Below are 23,841 nucleotides of genomic sequence, written 5' to 3' on the forward strand. Positions count from 1 at the left end.
AGCTTTGTTTGTGTGCTGTAACAGAATCACAGACTGGTTTGGGTTAGAAGGGACCTTGAAGATCCTCTAGTTCCAACCCCCAGTTGTGAGTATCACAGTAGCACAGTATAACTAAGGTTGGAAAGGACCTTGAGGATCATCGAGTCCAACCTATCAACACAGACCCCATGACTAGACCATGGCACCAAGTGCCACGTCCAATCCCCTCTTGAACGCCTCCAGGGACGGTGACTCCACCACCTCCCTGGGCAGCACATTCCAATGATGAATGACTCGCTCGGTGAAGAACTTCCTCCTCACCTCGAGTCTAAATCTCCCCTGGCGCAGCTTGAGACTGTGTCCCCTTGTTCTGGTGCTGGTTGCCTGGGAGAAGAGACCAACCCCCTCCCGGCTACAACCACCTTTCAGGTAGTTGTAGAGGGCAATGAGGTCTCCCCTGAGCCTTCTCTTCTCCAGGCTAAACAATCCCAGCTCCCTCAGCCTCTCCTCATAGGGCTTGTGCTCAAGGCCTCTCCCCAGCCTTGTTGCCCTTCTCTGGACACGTTCAAGTGTTTCGATGTCCTTCTTAAACTGAGGGGCCCAGAACTGGACACAGGACTCAAGGTGTGGCCTAACCAATGCAGAGTCCAGGGCACAATGACCTCCTTGCTCCTGCTGGCCACACTATTCCTAATGCAGGCCAGGATGCCATTGGCCCTCTTGGCCACCTGGGCACACTGCTGGCTCATATTCAGGTGGCTGTCGATCAGCACCCCCAGGTCCCTCTCTGTTTGGGAGCTCTCCAGCCACTCCGACCCCAGCCTGTAGCTCTGCATGGGATTGCCGTAGCCAAAGTGCAGCACTCAGCACTTGGACTTGTTGAATGCCATCCCATTCGACTCTGCCCATCTGTCCAGTCAGTCAAGGTCCCTCTGCAGAGCCTTTCTATCCTCTAACTGACTAACATCTGCTCCTAACTTGGTGTCATCTGCAAACTTGCTGATGACTGACTCAACCCCCTCATCCAGATCATCAATGAAGATGTTAAAGAAGATGGGGCCCAGCACTGATGCCTGGGGGACGCCACTGGTGACTGGCTGCCAGCTGGCTGTGGCACCATTCACCACCACTCTCTGGGCTTGGCCCTCCAGCCAGTTCCTAACCCAGCACAGAGTGTAGTGGTCCAAGCCACGAGCTGACAGCTTAGACAGCAGTTTGCTGTGGGGGTCGGACTGAGTACGGAGACATTCCACAAGCCCAGGGTGCTCAAGGCCTCATCCAACTTGGTCTTGACCAGCTCCACTCAGTAACTCACCTCTTGGTTTAATATGCAGGGAGACTGCTGTATGTCTCCAGTTTTGGGGAGAAAAGGTGATGTAGAAGGTGATGTCCTTTAGATAAATAAATCAATCCTTATTCAAAGAATCCTAGATTGGCTGAGGTTTGAAGCGACCTCAGAGATCATCTAGACCAGCCTCCCTTGCCATGGGCAGGGACACCTCTCAACTAGACTTAATCTTGAAGGAGGAAAGTCTACAGTATTCTGTGAAGCCTTTGTACACAAAGGGAATAATGAGGTTTGAGGTGTGTGCCATCTGAGGCTGAACAGATTTGATATTCCTGAGGGGCAACACTTAACAGAAGCCTTTACTTATGGTATTGCTGCACTTCATAGGTTATAGACCAGTTTGGGTTGCAAGGGACCTTGAAGATTGTCCACTCCAAACCCATCTGCCATGGGCAGGGACACCTTCCACTAGCCCAGGTTGCTCAAGGCCTCATCCAGCCTGGCCCTGAATGCATCCCAGGAGGGGGCATCCATGGCCTTCCCTGGGCAACCTGTTCCAGTGTCTCACCACCCTCACTGTCAAGAATTTCTTCCTAATCTCAGTCTAAATCTGGTCTCCTCAAGCTTCAATCCATTCCCTCTCATCCTATCACTACAAGCCCTTGTAAAAAGTCCTTCACCAGCCTTCTTGTAAGCCCCCTTCAGGTACTGCAAGGCTGCTCTAAGGTCTCTCCAGAGCCTCCTTTACTCCAGGCTTGAATCTTGAAGAAGGAAAGTTTTCAGTATTCTGTGAAGCCTTTGTGCACAGGGGGGAAAAAAGAGGTTTGAGACTGAAAATGGCTTTGACTTTCCTGAGGAGCAACACTTAACCCAAGTCTTTACTTATGCCATTGCTGCAGCTGCTTCCCACAATTGCAAAAGGTTGCAAAATACAGAGAAAAGAGCAGTTAGATCCATGCTCATTTGGGGATAAATACAGCACTTGCACTAGGCTTTGCTGCAAGAACAAATACATCAGCAATTTACCTGGTTGTTTTTTTTTTCATCTGAATGAATTCTTCAAGGCTCTGTACAGCTCAGTGAAACAGAAATGTTCACAGGAAACAAGCATCCCACTCTTCTCTGTTTTGACTCTGATGTACTTGCAGGTGATGAAGTCACTCAGGTACCCCAGCCCTGTTTCACCTCACTCCATTCATTTGTGTTTCTGCACTTCCCAAGAGCTCTCAGCAGCCCTGCTGAGTGCTTGCTTCCATCAGCACTAACTTGGCATTGAGTGCTCTCATTTTTTATGTCTCTGAAAAAGCAAGCAAAGTGGCAGACAATCTACAGTTTGACTTCTAACCTGACTTATGAAGAAAATCATTAGGGTCGAGGCTGCTGAAAGAGGAGTCTCTGAAAAGATCTGGCACTCTCTAGGCTGAGGGGAAGCAAACCTCTCACCAAGCCCAGGCTGCAAATGCTGACTTTGCAGAGCTGTCTTGCTGCAGAGTGTTCTCTGCCCTGCAGCTCACAGCTCTGCAGGGCTATGGCATGAGCATGACAGCATTTAACAACCACTTGGCAGCTAATGCAGTGTATCAAGTGGGAAAGAGTCAGGCTTTGGTGGTCTGTCGTTTGGTGAAGGAATGAGAGGTTAGCTGCTAATTCCTAGTAATGATTTCATCCAGCCACTGTAAGCATCACCCTTCAGTCAGCTGAATCATCTCAAGTCACACATTATTTAGGAGCAAAACAACAAACGTTCCTCTGTCAGTAGAAAATACTTTCAGTATCTAGTTAAGAAGAAAAGACTAATTACAGGTAGAGGTGGCCTTGCTACAGCTCTTCTAGGGATGTTACCCACCTTTTGCCTCTCTGGTTGCTTGCTTTCATGCAAACTCTGTGCTGAGAGGAATCTAAACACCTTGCTAGAAGCAGGTTCAGCAGAACTGTCACAGGCTCAGGCAGCAAAGTATTTTTTCTCTCAAACTCATTTAGCACAGAAAACTGAAAAATTTAAGACAAGTAAAGGTTTAAAGCCAACAAATTACATAGTCGAAGAAAAATCAATCACAATCGATCTTCCTTGTCTGAGTGTGAACATGGAATGGAATGGAATGGAATGGAATGGAATGGAATGGAATGGAATGGAATGGAATGGAATGGAATGGAATGGAATGGAATGGAATAGAATAGACCAAACCAGGTTGGAAAAGACCTTTGAGATCATTGAGTCCAACCTATCACCCAACACTATCTAATCAACTCAACCATGGCACCAAGCACCCCATCCGGTCTCTTCCTAAACACCTCCAGTGATGGTGACTCCGCCACCTCCCTGGGCAGCACATTCCAATGGGCAATCACTCTTTCTATGAAGAACTTTTTCCTGACATCCAACCTAAGCCTCCCCTGGCACAGCTTGAGACTGTGAATTTTTGGGGTTGGGCACCCCCAGCTCCCCCTCCAGCTCCAGCCGGGAGATGACATTGGGCTTGGGCACCGGGAAATTGTGTCTCCAATATTTTCCACCCCGTTGTAACCTAACTAAAACTGAAGGAGGTATCTCACATCCTGAGTAAACTGCCATGCTGGCAGTCCCCCCTGTGCACATCTGTAACACTCCAACCACAATGCACCCACAAGGGATGCTCATCCCAATTAAAAAACAACCTTTATTAAGACCAATCCTAACCAGCAATCCTAATACTTTATAGAAACAATTCCAATGCATAACTTAAGAAAACTTCTGGTTTTTCACATCCTTTTCCCTCTGTACATCCCCTCCCTCTGTGTACTTACTGTACTTACTTAATGTAGCAGCATTACCATTTCCCATTGGGATTAGAGTACAAATAGTTTGAACCACATTTATTACTATTGCTTTGGTTCAAAGTAAGGAACATACTCCTCAAAGGCTTCATAAAATTCTCCCATAGCATAAATGCTGCTGCCACTGATCCAGGAATTAGAGACATTTTCTTTGAGCTTCAGGCTGCCTTTGAGAGCTGTCCACTTTCAACCTGAGGAGTCATCTTCTGGTCATTAAGAATCAAGAAGCTGTACAATATTCTCTAGGCATTTTAAGTAGTAGGCATGTAGCTCATCTTCTTCAGGCTGTGGAGTAGCTAAATGGAAGGAAAAAAAACACCAAAAAAAAAAAAGAGTTGAATTTCTAGTGGGCTCTTCAGACTCAATTACCTTTAAGATTGCAGCAAATGCCTTGGTAGAATTCACCCTATGTTACCTCCTCAACCTCTCTGTATTATGAGCAGCAGATCAAGTATTAATATTTCATGTTGCAAAGTCTGGGCTGTGTTGTGCTTTATTTAAAGGCAAGAATTCCATAGCTTTCCAAGCCCCCACCTAGCTGTGACAATCACAGTATCACAGTATAACTAAGGTTGGAAAGGACCTTGAGGATCATCGAGTCCAACCTATCAACACAGACCCCATGACTAGACCATGGCACCAAGTGCCACGTCCAATCCCCTCTTGAACGCCTCCAGGGACAGTGACTCCACCACCTCCCTGGGCAGCACATTCCAATGACGAATGACTCGCTCGGTGAAGAACTTCCTCCTCACCTCCAGTCTAAACCTCCCCTGGCACAGCTTGAGACTGTGTCCCCTTGTTCTGGTGCTGCTTGCCTGGGAGAAGAGACCAACCCCTTCCCGGCTACAACCACCTTTCAGGTAGTTGTAGAGGGCAATGAGGTCACCCCTGAGCCTCCTCTTCTCCAGGCTAAACAATCCCAGCTCCCTCAGCCTCTCCTCATAGGGCTTGTGTTCAAGGCCTCTCCCCAGCCTTGTTGCCCTTCTCTGGACACGTTCAAGTGTTTCGATGTCCTTCTTAAACTGAGGGGCCCAGAACTGGACACAGGACTCAAGGTGTGGCCTAACCAAAGCAGAGTCCAGGGGCACAATGACTTCCCTGCTCCTGCTGGCCACACTATTCCTAATGCAGGCCAGGATGCCATTGGCCCTCTTGGCCACCTGGGCACACTGCTGGCTCATATTCAGGCGGCTGTCGATCAGCACCCCCAGGTCTCTCTCTGTTTGGCAGCTCTCCAGCCACTCTGACCCCAGCCTGTAGCTCTGCATGGGATTGCCGTAGCCAAAGTGCAGCACTCGGCACTTGGACTTGTTGAATGCCATCCCATTGGACTCTGCCCATCTGTCCAGTTGGTCGAGGTCCCTCTGCAGAGCCTTTCTGTCCTCTAACTGACTAACATCTGCTCCTAACTTGCTGTCATCTGCAAACTTGCTGATGACTGACTTGACCCCCTCATCCAGATCATCAATGAAGATGTTAAAGAGGATGGGGCCCAGCACTGATCCCTGGGGGACACCACTGGTGACTGGCCTCCAGCTGGATGTGGCACCATTCACCACCACTCTGAGAAGAAAAAAAACCAAATCTAAGTGCAAACTGCTTTTCAATCATTCTAAATTACAATGAGGTCATGGCTTGTTCTTCTCCAAACTTATCCTCTGGTAGGACAAAGCAGAAAGCCAGAATAACAGCTGTGTGGAAAAATCCCTTCCCTTGCACCCAGAAGAACAATCATAGAATGGTTTGGGTTGGAAGGGACCTCCAAAGGTTATCTAGTCCAACCCCCCTGCAATCAGCAGGGATATGCTCCACTAGATCAGGTTGCTCAGAGCCTTTCATGTCCCTCTTGTGCTGAAGGCTCCAGAGTTAGGGTGATGAGGTCTCACCAGAGTGGAGTAGAGGGGCAGAATCACCTCCCTCAACCTGCTGTCCACACTTCTTTTGATGGTAAGCAGGAACAGACCTTTCCTTACAAAGCAGCCACAGCAATTACCTGGGGTCTTTTCAATCATTCCTTCACCAAGAGGCATTTCTCTGTATCTGTGTTTGTAAGCTGCCTAACCATAAACCACACTGCTTCCCATGGCCTTAGAGACAGAAGCATCCTGGATGTGAGGAGGAGGTTCTTCACCATGAGAGTGGTGAAACCCTGCAATGGGTTGTCCAGGGAGGTGGTCAAGGCCCTGTCCCTGGAGGTGTTTAAGACCAGGCTGGACGAGGCTCTGGCCAGCCTGATCTAGTGTGGGGTGACCCTGCCCATGGCAGGGGGGTTGGAACTAGATGATCCTTGTGGTCCCTTCCAACCCTGACTGATACTATGATACTATGATCCTGTCAAAAACTTCTAACAGTTACTGTGCTGACATAAATGGAAATGTGTTGCTGGTTATCCACCAGATGGAAAAATACACAAGTGGCATTAGCTGGAAGTAAGACTTACATTTCTTAATTGAAGAGTAGGCCTCATCTATTCTTCTCCTTATGGATGGGTTCTTCAAAGTCACTTTTGCCTGCAGCACACACAAACCCAGGCACAAATTTATTTCCTTTCCTACATTTTCACACTTAACAGGCAAAGTTTGGGAAATTGAAATTGCTCAGCAGAACCTGAGATAGAGGAATTTTAGAATCAGCAGATGACTGCATCATGAGGCCCCCTTAGGGCAGCCTTCTAGTACCTGAAAGGGGCCGACAAGAAAGCTGGGAAGGGACTTTTTACAAGGGCTTGTAGTGATGGGATGAGAGGGAATGGATTGACACTTGAAGAAGGCAGATTTAGGCTGGAGATTAGAAAGTTTCATAAAGCATGTTTCTGAGACTTAAAAGCAGTGTCTCCATCTGTCATTAACTTGTTGAACAAGGTGACCTCTGGGGGTCCCTTCCAACCCACTGCAGTCTGTGAATACCAACCTTCTGGTAGTTGTGAAGCAGAGCCCAAAGTGAAGCTGCTCCTATTCTCTGAACAGCACGACTGTCACTTTCCAGACAGGCAGACAGCACTGCAATTGCTTGATCTAAGGAGAGAAAACATAAAAAGCATCTAGGAAACAGCAAAAGAACAGAAATATATTTACATGTCTCACATATTCTGGTGCTTGGAGTACACTCATTTAGGGCTACATGGAAAATCAGGGGACTAGAGCAACCCATTCCAGAGTCTCACCACCCCTGTACCAAAGAACTTCTTCCTCAGCTCCAATCTAACCATGCCCTGCCTCAGCTTCAAACCATTCCTCCTTGTCCTGTCTCTAGACACCCTCATGAAAAGTCTCTCTGCAGCCTTCCTGGGGGATCCCCTTAGCTATTGGAAAGCAGCTCTCAGGTTCTTCTGGAGTTTTCTCCAGGCTGAACACCCCCAGCTCCCTCAGCCTATCTTCACAACAGAGGTGTTCCACCCCTTGGATCACTTTTGTGGTCTTCCTCTGAACTCACTCCACCAGCAAGATGATCTCCAGAGGTCCCTTCTAACCATTCTGGGACTCTGATTTCTGGAGCAAGTATTGGTAGAGCACAGAAATTACAGGAACTTTATTATCAGGTTAATTAAAGCTAAATAAGCTCACAAAATCAGCAGACTACATTTCAAACAGTATTAACATAGCAAAACAAAGCCAAGCAGTGGTAAAAAATGAAGCCATCAGTAATCAAACAATCACACTATTAATAAGCCTCAGCTTGACAGGGTGCTGGGCCATCTCATCTGTACCATCACCTAGAAAGATTGGACCTTTCTAGATGATGCTTGGGGTCTTCTCCAACCTGGCAGCCTGTGATGATTCTGTGATTCATTATGTACAGCCATCAGCTATGCACAGGATCTGAGTAAGCCTTGTAACTCTTTTATATCTCCCAGTAGCCACAATTAGAGCCACATCAGGAGGGAAATGAAGATGTTGTTGCTTTCCTTAGTACTTATTCTGTGGATGATTTGTGACCATTGAGGACTGTTTGCCACCCCGCTGTAGGTGCCTTCATTTCCTAGTCTTGCTTTGGAGCCAGCCTCTTCAGGCTTGCTTGTTTAACTCATAATAAATAAAAACCCTCACAGATTATGTAAGTGAATAGTGTATGCTTAATTAAGGCAGCAAATCAGCACCTCAGGAAGAAAGGCAAAGCATGGAGACTATTGGAAAACCGGCTGAGAACTTACAACAAAGACAGAAGCATTCTCTCTGCAATCAAATGGGGGAAGGAAGTATGCCTCTGACAAGCAGTTAAGAAAGAAGTTATGTGCATGTTGCTCCACTAAATATATCTGCCATGATCAGAACTTTATCATTACTATCAACATGGTCTGCAGGTGACAGAACACAAGAGGTGGAGGTTGGTCTCTTCTCCCTTATATCAAGTGACACAATGAGAAGAAATGACCTGAAATTGTGCCAGGGGAGGGTTAGGGTGGAGATGAGGAACAATTTCTTTCCTGCAGGCATTGGAGCAGGCTGCCCAGGGAGGTATCACAGTACATTACAAGTTGGAAGGGACCTCCAGAGATCATCAGGCCCAATGCCTCTGCTAAAGCAGGATCACCCAGGGTAGTCCACATAGGAATGTATCCAGACAGGTTTTGAATGTGTCCAGAGAAGAAGACTCCACAACCACTCTGGGTAGCCTGTTCCAGTGCTCTGTCACCCCCACTGTAAAGAAGTTTCTCCTCATGTTGAGGTGCAGTCTTCCATGTTCAAGTTTAAACCTGTTGTTCCTTGTCTTGTTATTGCACACCACCAAAAAGAGCTTGGCCCCCTCCACTTGACACTCACCCCTCAGATATTGATAGATATTGATCAGATTCCCTCTCAGCCTTCTCTTCTCCAGACTAAGCAGCCCCAGGGCTCTCAGGCTCTGTTCCCACAGGAGGTGCTCAAGTCTCCTCGTGGCTCTGTGTTGGATTCTCTCCAGCAGGTGGTGGAGTCACCATCCCTGGTGTTGTTCCAAAAATGTGTGGCCATGGCACCGTGGGACATGGTTTAATGGCCATGGTGATGTTAGCTTGATGGTTTGACTGGGTGGACTTGGGGATCTTTTCAAACCAAAACAGTGCTATGATTCTATGAAAAGTCAGCCTCAACACCCAGGACTTGCAGGAGCTAAAAAGTTTTTGTCCAACTGAAGGATAGAAACTTCAGTTCTTTCATACTGGCTGACACAAAGAATCCTTCAAATCGCCCCCAAAACATGTAGCTGTATGAGAGAAGATACAAACCCCTTCAATCCATGGTGTGTTTCTATACTGAGATGATCAGATTCACAAGAAATCAGGAGAATTTTTTAAAGCTATTTGGTTTTCATTTTGCTATGGATTATTTTTAAGTTTTTCCACCAAAATAAATGTTCTACAATTCCTCCTACAAAAATGGGGCTTTGGACAAAGGATTTTGCCTTCCAGTACCTGAAAAGGGCCTGCAAAAAAGCTGGGAAGGGATTTTTACAAGGGCTTGCAGTGGTAGGATGAGAGGGAATGGATTGAAGCTTGAGGAGGACAGATTGAGACTGGAGATGAGAAAGAAATTCATGACAGTGAGGGTGGGGAGACACTGGAACAGGCAGCCCAGGAAGGCTGTGGATGCCTCTTCCCTGGAGATGTTCAAGGCCAGGTTGGATGAGGCCTTGAGCAACCTGGGCTAGTGGAAGGTGTCCCTGCCCATAGAAGCAGGTTGGAACTAGATGATCTTTAAGGTCCCTTCCAACCTCAACCAGTCTATGAAACTATGAGCAATATTGGGTTTGGTCATTAAGCAAAACTGCAATGAAAATGTGATCTTCTGGAAGACAGAATACTCTCAGACTACACCAGAATGTATACCCTTGAGATACTTACCATTAGCTAGTATCTTTGGTTTATTAGTTGGACTAAAACATATGTTGTGAAGAATCAGTAATGCTAGATGTTGGCTGCTCCTGTGCTTGTGTTTACACATTTCCACAATCTGGTCTAAAAAGCCATTTATCTTCATGATCATTTGCTGTCCATCATCTCCAAAAGATATGCTCAGCAGCAGCTTCAGCCAAAGAGCAGACACATTGCTGGGACTTTTATGACTTCCTTTTGGTGAGGAAAGAGAAGAAAAGTTCTGCAGGAAGTTGCTCTGCCAGAAAAAAGGAAAAGGGTGTTAGAATTTCCAGTATTCCATGGTTTATTCATTGCTGTTTGATCTTCTAAGCTGCACACTTCACCAAAACCTAGTATTTCATTGTTAGTCAAGGATTTTGACAGAATTACAGCAGAAGAATTCACATCTTGGTTAAAGAGTCAGTAGGGTGAAAACCATTTTTTTTCTGTGCTAATTGATGCAGTGTAGATGCATGAAAGTTGGCCCACCAGAAATAAAGATCATTCAATATACACCTTACACAGGGAAAATACAGTACCTATATTCACATAGCAAGAACAGATTTCTACATTCCAGCCAACTACAGACATGGAGCACACTGTGATGGGTTAGGAACTGGCTGGAGGGCCGAGCCCAGAGTGGTGGTGAATGGTGCCGCATCCAGCTGGCAGCCAGTCAGTAGTGGAGTCCCCCAGGGATCAGTGCTGGGCCCCAGCCTCTTTAACATCTTTATTGATGATCTGGATGAGGGCATTGAGTCCATCATCAGTAAATTTGTTGATGACACCAAGCTGGGGGCAGGAGTTGATCTGCTGGAGGGCAGAGAGGCTCTGCAGAGAGACCTCGACCAACTGGAGAGATGGGCAGAGTCCAAGGGCATGAGATTGAACACATCCAAGTGCCGGGTTCTGCACATTGGCCACAACAACCCCATGCAGAGCTACAGGCTGGGGTCAGAGTGGCTGGAGAGCAGCCAGGCAGAGAGGGACCTGGGGGTGCTGGTCGATGGTAGGCTGAACATGAGCCTGCAGTGTGCCCAGGCATCCAAGAAGGCCAATGGCATCCTGGCCTGCATCAGGAACAGTGTGGCCAGCAGGAGCAGGGAGGTCATTCTGCCCCTGTACACTGCACTGGTTAGGCCACACCTCAAGTCCTGTGTCCAGTTCTGGGCCCCTCAGTTTAGGAAGGAGGTTGACTTGCTGGAACAAGTCCAGAGAAGGGCAACGAAGTTGGTGAGGGGCTTGGAACACAAGCCCTATGAGGAGAGGCTGAGGGAGCTGGGGCTGCTTAGCCGGGAGAAGAGGAGACTCAGGGGTGACCTTATCACTCTCTACAACTACCTGAAGGGAGGTTGTAGACAGGCAGATGATGGTCTCTTCTCCCAGGCAGCCAGCACCAGAACAAGAGGACACAGTCTCAGGCTGCGCCAGGGGAGGTTCAGGTTGGATGTTAGGAAGAAGTTCTATACAGAAAGAGTGATTGCCCATTGGAATGGGCTGCCCAGGGAGGTGGTGGAGTCGCCGTCATTGAAGGTGTTCAGGAGGAGACTTGCTGGGGTGCTTGGTGCCATGGGTTAGCTGTTTGGGTGGGTTGGATTGGTTGATGGGTTGGACACGATGATCTTGAAGGTCTCTTCCAACCTGGTTTGGTTTATTCTAAATAAAGGTTTATTCTAAACTAACTTTAAAAGAATTAATCCAAAAAGCCAACCAAGAGAGCACTAAACCACCTCTTTTGTACAACTCCAATTTCAGGACCTCTTTTGTACAACTCCAGTTTCAAGACCTCTTTTGTACAACTCTAATCTGCATAAAGATTCTTTTACACAATTTGTCAAAGCACCTAAAGATTAAATGATTAACACAAAAGGTAATTTCTTGCTTGCCATTGTTCTCCTGTCTGCTCACCTGCACGACCCACTGAAGTGATTGCAATCAATACAGATGGCTGCTAAAAAACTTTACACTGCACTGAAACTCAGAGGGTGATAAAAGGCTGTAGCAAAAATTGTGTAGTTCCATAGGCTGCTTCTGTCTGTAATATGAAGAGATCTGGACCTGCTGCAGTGGGTCCAGAGGAGGCCCACCAAGATGATCAGAGGGCTGGAGAACTTCTCTTATGGCAACAGGTTGGAAGCGCTGGAGCTGTTCAGCCTGAAGAAGAGAAGGCTCTGGGGAGACCTCATAATGACACTTCAGTATCTGAAGGGGACCTACAGGAAGGCTGGGGAGGGACTGTTCAGAAGGGCCTGTGGAGACAGGACCAGAGGCAATGGTTTGAAACTGGAGCAGGGTAGATTTAGTTTGGACATCAGGATCAAGTTCTGTACAATGAGAGTAGTTAAATGCTGGAAGAGGCTGCCCAGGGATGTGGTTGAGGCCCCATCCCTGGAGACATTCTGGATGAGTAGTACAACTAACTGAGAATCATAGAATCATTTTATTTGGAAGAGATCTTTCAGATCATCAATCCTGAGCATTAATCCAGCACTTCCAGATCACCACTAAACCATGTCCCTCAGCACCACACCTACACATCTTTCAAATACATCCAGGGCTGGTGACTCCACACTTCCCTGGGCAGCCTCTTCCAATGTTTTGCAATGCCTTCTGTGAAGAAACCTTTGCTAATATCCAACCTAAATCTCCCCTGGCACAACTTGAGGCCATTTCCACATCCTGTTGCTTTCTACCTAGGAGAAGACACTGACCCCCACCTCACTAGAACCTCCTTTTAAGTAGTTGTAGGAAACCATAAGGTGTCCCCTGAGCCTTGTGAGAAGGCACAGCTGCTTTGATTCCTGCAGAAGCATCTCCATATGGTCACAGTTGACTCCATATTGAAAGAAGAAGGTTCATTATAAAGTCAATGCACCCATCACATTGCTGAGATCAAGAATATTGTTTCCTTACCTTCTGAATAATGCCTTTGCAGTCATGAGACACAGCAAGGTTAGAAAGAAGACAGAAGACCACGTGCTGAATTGGGCTGTTGTCAGTTGACTCTTGGGAAGCCAGTTTCAAGATGTTATGCATTAATGCATTGCCAGCTGTGCCTCGTGCTGATGGCAGCGACGACTGGCCACCACTGGCCCAACAAAGTGAAGCACAGCCTTAAAGAAAGAAAAGCACACACATGCATTAGGAAAGGACACACCTATAGAAAGAGCAGTCTGCAGCTCACAGACTGAAATGAGACTTTGGAAAGGCTTGGAGTTTTGCTTTGTCTCACAGTGAAGCCAATGAAGCATGCCTGAATGTGGCACTTTGCTGGATAGGTGTCTGCTGTTCTGCAGTCTAAGAGGTGGTTCTGTTGATAAAGACATTGCTGTCTTCAAAACCAGAATCACAAAGGCTAGAAAAGACCTTTAAGATCATTGAGTCCAACCCTAACCCAACTACCATGACCACTAAATTATATCCTGAAGCACCACAGCTACAACTTCTTGAACAGCTCCAGGAATGGTGACTTCACCATCTCCCTGGGCAGCTTGTTCCAACACCTCAGGAGAGAAATTTTTCCTAATCTCCAACCTAACCCTCCCCTGGCACAACTTCAGCCCATTGCCTCTTGTCCTACAGCTAGTTATTTGGGGGAAGAGGCTGGCCTCACTCCAACCCCTTCAAGCCAATAGCAAATAATTATCATAGACTCACAGAATGGTTTGAGTTGGAAGGGATCTCCAAAGGTTGTCTTGTCCAACCCCCCTACAGTCAGCAGGGACATCCTCCACTAAATCAGGTTGCTCAGAGCCTTATCAAGCCTGACCTTCAATAGCTCCAGAGATGGGGCCTCCTGGGCAACCTGTTGCAGTGTTCCAGCAGCCTCATGGTGCAGAACTTGTTCCTCACATCCAATCTAAATCTGCTGTTCTCTCATTTCAAAGCATTGCCCCTTGTCCTGTCACTGCAGGCCTTTGGAAGCAGTCCCTCTGCAGCCTTCTTGTAGCCCCCTTCAGATATTGAAATGGTGTTCTATTGTCTCCCTGAAGCCTTCTCTTCTCCAGGCTGAACAACCCCAGCTCCCTCAACTTGTCCTTGTAGCAGAGGTGCTCCAGCCCCCTGATCATCTTCATGGTTCTCCTCTGGACCTGCTCCATCAGGACCATGTCCTTGTTGACAATTACTCAAAGGAATTAAAATGTTTCCTCAAATTCAGAAAAGAATCCTTATGAAAAACACATGAATGCAAGCTACTGAGGCCAATGCATGAATAAATGGGGAGAAAACATGACTACAGAAGTAGATTATTGAATACTCCAACCCCAGGATGTTCTCAGTCAGGGCTGGAGCACAAACTGTGTGAAGAACTGATACAGTGCTCTCAGCCTGAGGATTCCTAGAGCACCACTTCTACAGAATAGTAGCAGGGCTTTCAGTGTAACCTTCAAACACAATGGTTTGAATTAAATTCTATTTAATCCTTTCACACAATTGTCCTCCTGCTAAATCCAACAGACTGAAACAGGAGCTGAACAAAAGTCCTGGATGTATTCAAATCAAAACTCTTGAGAGACTTTGCTGGACCAGTGCTTTTATACTTTGATGGTAATAATAAACCTTCTTTTCTCTTTATTATATGTTTCTGTCTTAATTATCCTGGTTCAATATGTTGATGTCATAGATCACTGAGTGTCTCTCATACCTGCAGGGCAGTTTGCAGTGTAGACACAAAGCAAATGCAGAGCTATTTGCATGGAGGAATCATCTGTCAGAAACCACGGCCACAGTGACTGCACAACAGGAACCAGATGAGCTTTGAGTGCTGCCACCTAAAAGAACAGGAGGAAGAATTTAAGCTAGATAATCAAATACTTGGCAAGGGAAGAATAAATAGAGTGAGAAATGCATTTTTTTATCTTATTGTGCCCCATTAGTTTGCTTCAAGAGATTGTGTGCAGTGAACAGCCACCACCACTTCAACATTAATGGAATTAACACCATCCCAGACATGCTCAGCTACATGCAGACAAAAGACTTACTCATTCCAGCTGTGATTGCTCAAGAGCTCCCTATTCTAAAGTTTTATTCTACTCCAACTGAGCTAATTATTTGAGCTCAAAAAGCATAAAAATAGAAAGGTTCAGCTCTCCAGAGGAAATGATACAAAACATCAGTCACCAAAAGCGACCTCCTTGTCTCCTCCAAGAAACTATCCCTGTAGCCTCCAGATCACAAGAAGAAACATATTACCCAGTCATCTCGTCTGAGCTTATGGCACAGTCAAGCTATGAGGCAAGAGATAATCAGATGGCTTGTTCAGGCCCACCATTTCCATGTTCTGCTAACACAGCCCATCAACAGGGGCATATCTGAAAAGGCAAGAAACCATGGGGTTCCACCAGTGTATGAGCTGTGTCACAATGCAAAACAAAACTGAGTTGTGAAAGAGAAAATGGAAATAAATGTGTGAAAGGTGCCAACAGTAAGACACAGCAGTGAGAAGAAAATAAAGGATACAGGAAAGAATGCCAGAAAGCAGCATTTATATATAAAGAAACAGAAGAGGGGATTCTGCCCCTTACTCTGCTCTGCTGAGACCCCACTTCACATACTGCATCCACAGATCCTTTCCAACCCCCAGCTCCTGTGATCCTGTGATCCAGTTCTGGTGTTCCCAGCAGAAAAAGGACACAGAGCTGTTTGGGTGAGACCAGAAGAGGCCACAAAGATGATTCAACAGCTGGAGCATCCCTGCTATAAGAATAGGCTGAGGGAGATGGGGTTGTTCAGTCTGGAGAAAAGAAGACGCCAGGGGGACCTTAGATCTGCCTTCCAATAGGTGAAGGGATCCTACAGGAAGGCTGCAGAGGGACTTTTTATGAGGGTGTCTACAGACAGGACAAGGGGGAATGGTTTGAAGCTGAGGCAGAGCAGGGTCAGACTGGATCTTAGGAAGAAGTTCTTCGGTACAAGGGTGGCAAGACTCTGGAACAGGCTGCCCAGGGAGGTGGTGGATGCCTCCTCCCTTGGGGTGTTCAAGCTCAGGCTGGATGAGGCCTTGAGCAGCCAAGTCTAGTTGAGAGGTCTCCCAGCCCATGGCAGGGAGGTTGGAGTAGATGATCTCTAAGTTCCCTTCCAACCTGAGCCATTCTGTGACTTTACTATCTAGAGATTTATAGAGAGAAAAGAATACATACATAAAAGGCTTATTTTCTCCTTCATTTCTTCTGCCTATCTGTTTTGGCTTTTTTTTTTTCCCCATAGGAAAAATAATTGAAAAGGAGAGAGAAAAAGACAAAGAGTGTGCAATGAAAAGAAGAAATTCAAAACAAGCTTCTGAGCAACAAAAACAATAGGGAAAGAAAAAAAATTGTGCCTGCCAGGATTGGTGTAATTTAAGTCAAAGCTAAGTGTTGGGGGGGGTTTTGTCTTTCAGGAAGAGAAAGGTAAAAAGGAGAGAGGAACAAGGAGAGGAAACTACTTTCCAAGATGTGAAGTTGTCTTTTAAGAGCCTTTCTTCTTGCTCCAGATTTTTTCTCCACGTCCATTTTTCATATTATGTGCTTTGAACATTGGCAATATTGATTTAAGCCAAGCAGAAGTGGCTTCAAAGGCTGATAGGAAACCTTTGGGAGATGATGTTGCAGTATGAACATTTAGCTCCTTAATGCATGTATGAAATCTTCTTAGGAAGTGGTAGTGAGAATGAAATTTGAATGATTTCTTGCCATTAATCTCAAGGTTAAATTTAGCCAGCTTGCAAATAATTTCCAAGGAGAAAATGTGTATATATATATTTTTTCACAGACTCACAGAATAGTTTGGGTTGGAAGGGACTTCAAATTTAGATCACCCAGTTCCAACCTCCCTGCCAGGGGCAGGGACAACACTCAGTAGCCCAGGTTGCTCAAAGCCTTAACCAACCTCACTGAGTTAAAAACTACTTACCTTGCATTCTTCATTTTGGAAGAGGCAGTTTCTGAGCAGCTGCATAGAACATCTCAACTGCTTGATGAGGTTCTCCTCCTAGCCAGAGAAAAATATTGGAAGATCATTAGCATAAGACCAGAAGGAATTTTGCACAAGGAGGGAAATTTCACTGGAGAGGTGCACCTCTAAGGCATTTGGGTGACATCTCTTCAGCTGACCTTCCTTCTGATTTCAGATGGGACTTCTCTCAGCTAGCTCTGTCTCTAATATATATGTTAGAGGCATTTGTAATGACTTACTTGCAGTCATCCTCATCTCTCTTTATAACCCACAGGCAGCACTTCTAGGGTCACTAATCTGGCCAAATGCAGAGATCTCAGGCTGAGAGAGGTGATCTTTAAGGTCCCTTCCAACCCAAACCATTCCATGAATTTATGAATCTGTAATGCAGAGCTCCATTTCTCTTCTATTTAATGAAGAAGGGGTGGGAGCACTTCATGGGTATTTCTTCCATCCTAAAGCAAACATTTACACCAAGTCAGGTGAGTCACTCTCCTGAAGCTCCTGTATTTCTTCCTCAGATAAAAAAAAACCAGGGTAAACAAGCTCTGTCCTGCAGATCTCTACATTTGGGCAACCAAATCCATCCTTGTACTCCTAGTGTCTTAGTTTCCTATCCTTAATAACAGAAAGAGTTTCCAGCCTGATAAGAAGAATATTACCAAGATAAATAGGGACCTCAGGACAGTGAGGTACTGCACTGAGATTCAAGTACACAAGTAAACAAAATATCTATCTTCATGATGGTGCTGTGACACTAAAAGGCTAATGATGGCTGACCTATCTCTGGAAGGCTGACACACTAAAGTGCTTCTGTAAGATTATCAAATTCCAATAGGCTTCTTCACCACAGGAGACTCTTTCAGCATTTATCAAGGATAAAGGAACAAAAACGTAAAACAGGATTCATGCTTGATCTCAGACAAGGTGAAGCAGCACTGCTGGCTTATAGATCATATAATGTGCAGCTGATGACATGTGGAGATGAAGAAAAAGTCTCTCTCAAAAAAAGTCAAGTCTGGGAGATGGAAAAGAAACCTCCAAGTCATCATTGCAAAGGCATTTTATGATGGGGTTGTCTCATTTTTGGTTAAATAAAATGCTAACCCTAGAGATACTCCTGCAAGAACTTCCATATGTATTCATTCCTTTAACAAATGCAACTAGCATTACATCTATGAAATGCCAAAAGGTACAATGTGTATTGAACACTGCCCCCAGTGTCCCCAGCAGAAGAAGGACACAGAGATTCTGGAGCACGTCCAGAGGAGGCCACAAGATGATCCAAGGGCTGGAGCAGCCCTGCTGTGAGGACAGGCTGAGGGAGCTGGGGATGTTCAGCCTGCAGAAGACTCCAGAGGGACCTTATTGTTGCCTTCCAATAACTGAAGGGATCCTCCATGAAGGCTGCAGAGGGACTTTTCATGAGGGTGTCTAGATACAGGACAAGGGGGGATGGTTTGAAGCTGAGGGAGAGCAGGGCTAGACTGGATCTTAGGAAGAAGTTCTCCAGTACAAGGCTGGTAAGACTGGAAGCTACTGGCAGTTCTGTGAGTGATAAGCTAAATCTTACTCTGAAAGCAGTGTCTCAGTTTCCCTCACATGAAACTAAATTGCTTGGTTTTATGCACCATGTATGATGAGCAGCATCCTTACACATAAAGCATGCCCAGCAGGCCTAGGGAAGTTCTCTTGCCCCTTTGCTCTCCCCTGCTGAGACCACACCTGCAATACTGTGTCCAATTTTGGGCTCATCAGTTCAAGAGAGACAGGGATCTAGTGGAGAGTTCAATGGAAAGATAGGAGGGTAATGAAGGGACTTGAACATCTCTCCTGTTAAGAAAGACTGAGAGCCCTGGGGCTGTTTAGTCTGGAGAAGAGAAGGCTGAGAGGGGATCTGATCAATCTCTCTAAATATCTGAGGGGTGGGTGTCAGGATGAAGGTGCCAGGCTCTTTGTGGTGGTGCACAGTAACAGGACAAGGAACAACAGGTACAAGCTGGAACCCAGGAACTTCCACTTCAACCTGAGGAGAAACTTCTTTGCTGTGAGGGTGCTGGAGCCCTTGATCAGGATGTCCTGAGAGATTGTGTAGTCTCCTCCTCTCGAGACTTTGTAAACCCACCTGGATGTGTTCCTGTGTGACCTGCCCTGGGTGACCCTGGTCTGGCAGAGGGGTTGGACTGGAAGATCCTTGGAGGGCCCTTCCAACCCCTCCCATTCTGTGATTCTGTGCAATTCAAAGTGTTGTGAAGAGGAGGACATCTGTTGATCATGTCTGTGCTGGGAGCCCCCAGGATCATCAATACTTGTGTACATTTAAAAGAAAGGGGTTGGACTGGATGATCTCTGCAAGTCCCTTCCCACCCCTAACATTCAGTGATTCTAGGATATGATGTAGCAACCTACAGTTCCAGCTCAGAGGGGAAATCTGCCACAGCCTTCTGCAAACCTTTTTCAAATAATTCATTAAATCTGAAAGGTCTTTCTGACCTTTCTCAGGGGCTCATTTCCTACAATTTCTTTCAAGTTTTAAATTCCTTATGCATTTAGCATTTCTAAGTAAGAAACATAAGGAGCCAGATGACTTCAACCTTACTGGACATAGCCAGGGAAGGACACCTTTCAGCATTCACCCCTTGAAGTACAGATAAGAAATGTGTGTAGAAGATCTCCAGAAAATAAGAAAACCAGAAAATAGTCTTCAAATAGCAGGGTCAAACTCACAATCTACTAAGACCAATATACTCTGGGTGGGAGAGTGAATGAAATAATCAGTTGAAAATAAGCTCTAAAAGCCCAGTATCCAGATTCAGTGCCAGTTGTCACTTCCTCTTGTCTCACCTGTGACAGATAGCAACAGCACCTGCCTCAAGGAAAAGACAACCAAAGCAACCAAAACACCCCAGCAAAGTAGCAACAAAAAAGAGCTGCTAAGTGCCTTATCATAGCAGTCTTTTAGGGTTTATAGTTACCTTTTTCTTCTGTGCTTTACCAGGCTTCAGGGCATCCAAATTCAGCTGTGCATGGATGTGTTTCATGTTTTCTATGCAGCTGTCTATCAGGTCAGCTGGAAAACAGACAAAAAAAAAAGGCTGACATTTGCAAGTTCATTTTATGGCAATGATTTTCTTGATTACTGTTACCCTCCTGAGTAGAGATTTAAGGATTAGGATCTTCAAATACTGGGAGTTCACAATATTTTTTTTATCAAAGAATGGTAGGGGTTGGAAGGGACCTCTAGAAATCATCCAGTCAAACCCTCCTGCCAAAGCAGGATCACTGAGGGCAGGTCAAAGAGGAACACAGCCAGCTGGGTTTGAAAAGTCTCCAGAGAAGGAGACTCCACAACCTCTCTGGGCAGCCTGCTCCAGGCCTCCAGCACCCTCACACTAAAGAAGTTTCTCATTGTACTGAGGTGGAAGTTCCTGGGTTCCAGCTTGCACCTGTTGTTCCTTGTCCTATGACTAGGAACCACAAAGAGCCTGGCACTTTCATCCGGACACCCACCCCTCAGATATTTAGTGACATTGATAAGATCTCCTCTCAGCTTTCTTCTCTTCTCGGGACTAAACAGCCCCAGGTCTTTTCTTGCCTAGGTACAGCCAGAACTGAGATGCCTGGGCATGCTTTCACCTACAAACCTGCATTAGCACAGCATAAAACAAGGAGTGGAAGGTGCAGGCTGTGCAAACCCTGCAGTTCCAAATGGCTGAACACACCACCAGCAGGAAAAACTCACAGGTTACAAACACAGAGCTGTGAATTGGCTGCAAAATCCCAGACTGGCCACAGCCAAATATTTCATTTGTAACTGAAAACTTCAAGTATTGATAAGCTTTCTCCATAAAAATCTGCCCAAAAACATTTTCCTAGGTCTTTGTTTTGCCAAAAATAAAAAAGAACTAGAAGAAAAATACATAAAACAGCTGCAAGCATTTGCTTCCTAACTCATTTCCCACCCCATTCAGGTATGCTCACCTTCCAAAGCACACTGCTGAGCAGTTTTACTGACAGCTAAGAGGGACAGCAGTGCATTTGTAGCAACTTCTTTCAGCACATCCCTGGAAGATTTTCTTTCACAAACCTACAAAGAATGCAACAAGGAACAAAGTGACCAGAGGAAAAGCACTGTTCAGATTTAGAGATCTGTTGGCACAGTCCATATTTTCAATGGGGTGATTCTTAACTGCATTCCTCTCCAGAGCTCTCCCTCTCACACATCCAAGTGCCGGGTTCTGCACATCGGCCACAACAACCCCATGCAGTGCTACAGGCTGGGGTCAGAGTGGCTGGAGAGCAGCCAGGCAGAAAGGGACCTGGGGGTGCTGGTTGATGGTAGGCTGAACATGAGCCTGCAGTGTGCCCAGGCGGCCAGGAGGGCCAATGGCATCCTGGCCTGCATCAAAAACAGTGTGGCCAGCAGGAGTAGGGAGGTCATTCTGCCCCTGTACACTGCACTGCTTAGGCCACACCTCGAGTCCTGTGTCCAGTTCTGGGCCCCTCAGTTTAGGAAGGAGGTTGACTTGCTGGAGCAAGTCCAGAGAAGGGCAACAAAGTTGGTGAGGGGCTTGGAACACAAGCCCTATGAGGAGAGGCTGAGGGAGCTGGGGCTGCTTGGCCTGGAGAAGAGGAGACTCAGGGGTGACCTTATTGCTGTCTACAACTACCTGAAGGGGGGTAGGAAACCACCTTGGAAAATGCATTAATTTATACTCTTTAGGTGCAACAACTCTGACCTTGCACTATGAGGGAATGAACTGCAAGGTTTAGTGATTCACTTTGGTTCATCATGTTTACTAAGGCAGCTGTTAAGAACAACACTGTTGTTCTTAACTAGGTCTTGAACCTTAGAAATCTCACTACAAGTTTGGAAAAACATAAAAAAACCACAAACATATCAGTATTTGTCCAAATATATTCTGTCTCTGTCATCTTCTCCAGGTAAGGTTTTGTACCATGCAGTTTGAACACAATTGCCTTGCAATGCACTCCTGAAAGTTGCTGTTGTGCCATTATTCAGCTTATTACATGAATTTCAAAGAGGAGTGTAAGAGAGGACTCAAATTCAAGACATCTTGGCTCATAACTTGGAATAATTGTCTCCTCATTAGCTGACTCCATTCCTTTGTATCAAAGTACCAAGCTGCAGGAATGTGCCCTGCAACCACATTGTTAAATGTTAGCTACCTGAATAATCAGTGCAGTGAGTTGAGTTACTGATGCTTGACATCCTTCAGTGTGATCCAGGAGAAAGCTAATAGTTGGTTTGTGACACATGCTCTGCTTATCTTGGAGCTGTCTTCTTCCTTCCTCATTCAGGAGGACAGAGAGGAACTGTAAACTGGCCATGTACAAAGAAGGGTTTGTGGCTGACAGATGAATGCAGTCACAAATAGTATCTGAAAGGTTAAATAACACAAAACAAAAATTAGATTTCCTTCTGAACAGAGTTTAGGTGGCTCACAACTCTGGTGAGACACCAGAACAGGTTGCCCAGAGAGGGTTGTGGATGCCCCTCCCCAGAGATGTTCAAGGCCAGGCCGGATAAGGCCTTGAGCAGCTTGGTCTAGTGGAAGATGTTCCTGCCCATGGCAGCGGGGGTGGAACAGGATGACCTTTAAGGTCCCTTCCAAGCCAAACTATTCTTTGAATCTATGAATCTGCCACAGCTAATTACTAGAATCTAAACAGGAATGCTCCTCTTTCCTATTTGTTTATTAGTTGCCAGGTTAAAACCCATCCCAGAACAGTGATTACCAATTACTGCTGTGCAATGATTTGCAAAGGCTGCTGTCACAGATAGAAGAGCTATTTGGCCACTCTTCCACAACAATGTAGCTAAAAGGTTGAAAAAGTCCACCCATGTTTCATGAAGCACAGATGTTAACTCAGAATCTGCAAAGAGAACACAGGAAAAAACATCAAACCATTGATATCTGTGCGCACACCTGGACAGTAAAGCCTGACACCAACTGTCAGCTTAAATGAAGGTGGTATAGGAATGAAGATCTGCCTCTATCTGGCTCTACTGGAAACAAAGCACTGCATTACCTAACCCATCCCTGGAGCGACTGGTGAGGATGGTGAAGGTGTTTCCCAAGAGAGGCTTCAGCAGTTCATCCTGGATTACAAGCTGAGAGTCCACCAGCACACATGATTTCAGCAACTTGGTCACAGCTGACAGGTACTGAAGTAGTGACACCACCTGTAAGAGTTGTTAAAAGATATGAACTGAGGCCAGGGATTTGTTCCTTCCATGTTTTCAATACTGACATCACCTCAGCTCCTCCTTAACATTTGGAATTCATGTCCAGCACTTGAAAGAAATAATAGAAGATAAATCAAAACTTCTTCTCCTCATTTTTATTGTGGAATATGAAACAATTCCTACACTGGAAACACATCTGTGAAATCAGTTTTCTAGTGACAAAGGAGTAAAGCTTCCTGTGTGGAAGTCTTGCCTCTCATTATATGCACAGCTTCTTGGGAAGCTCACAAAGGACAAACATTTCAGTGGTCATTAATGTTGATGAATGTACAGAATCATGGAATGGTTTGGGTTGGAAGGGACATCCAAAGGTTGTCTAGTCTAAACCCCCCTGCAGTCAGCAGGGACATCCTCCACTAGATCAGGCTGCTCAAAGCCCTGTCAAGCCTGACCTTGAATATCTCTCCAGGGATGAGGTTTCAGCTACCTCCCTGGGTAACCTGTTGCAGTGTTCCAGCACCATCGTGGTGCAGGATGTTTTCCTAACAGCCACTCTAAATTTCCCCTTCTCTAATTTCAAAGCTATATTTAATTCCTGAAACCTGATACTTGAGGGGAAAAAATGTATTTCTTACATATTTATACAATTATTCATAGTATCATAGTTTCATTCAGGGTTGGAAGGGACCACAAGGATCATCTAGTTCCAATCCCCCTGCCATGGGCAGGGACACCCCACACTAGATCAGGCTGCTCAGAGCCTCATCCAGCCTGGGCTTAAAC

At 45.8% G+C, this 23,841-nt stretch overlaps 1 protein-coding gene across 1 annotated transcript in view; it reads right to left on the reverse strand.

Moving 5' to 3' along the window:
* Window positions 1-3,906: 3,906 nt before the first annotated feature.
* Window positions 3,907-23,841, reverse strand: part of RTTN (rotatin) — a 93,329-nt gene continuing 73,394 nt past the window's right edge. The window contains exons 38-49 of the mRNA XM_068147686.1: window positions 22,902-23,055; window positions 22,608-22,745; window positions 22,038-22,249; window positions 20,829-20,934; window positions 19,823-19,917; window positions 16,806-16,883; window positions 14,560-14,686; window positions 12,828-13,027; window positions 9,903-10,170; window positions 6,995-7,098; window positions 6,525-6,594; window positions 3,907-4,377 (exon numbers count right to left, since the gene is read on the reverse strand). Of these exons, the coding sequence (XP_068003787.1) occupies window positions 4,295-4,377; window positions 6,525-6,594; window positions 6,995-7,098; window positions 9,903-10,170; window positions 12,828-13,027; window positions 14,560-14,686; window positions 16,806-16,883; window positions 19,823-19,917; window positions 20,829-20,934; window positions 22,038-22,249; window positions 22,608-22,745; window positions 22,902-23,055 (1,635 nt within the window). The 3' untranslated portion in view covers window positions 3,907-4,294. The remainder of the gene's footprint in view (window positions 4,378-6,524; window positions 6,595-6,994; window positions 7,099-9,902; window positions 10,171-12,827; window positions 13,028-14,559; window positions 14,687-16,805; window positions 16,884-19,822; window positions 19,918-20,828; window positions 20,935-22,037; window positions 22,250-22,607; window positions 22,746-22,901; window positions 23,056-23,841) is intronic.

Source organism: Melanerpes formicivorus, unplaced genomic scaffold, assembly GCF_026170545.1.
Source record: "Melanerpes formicivorus ecotype bairdi unplaced genomic scaffold, bMelFor1.0.p_v2 SCAF_15, whole genome shotgun sequence".
Taxonomy (NCBI): Eukaryota; Metazoa; Chordata; class Aves; order Piciformes; family Picidae; genus Melanerpes; species Melanerpes formicivorus.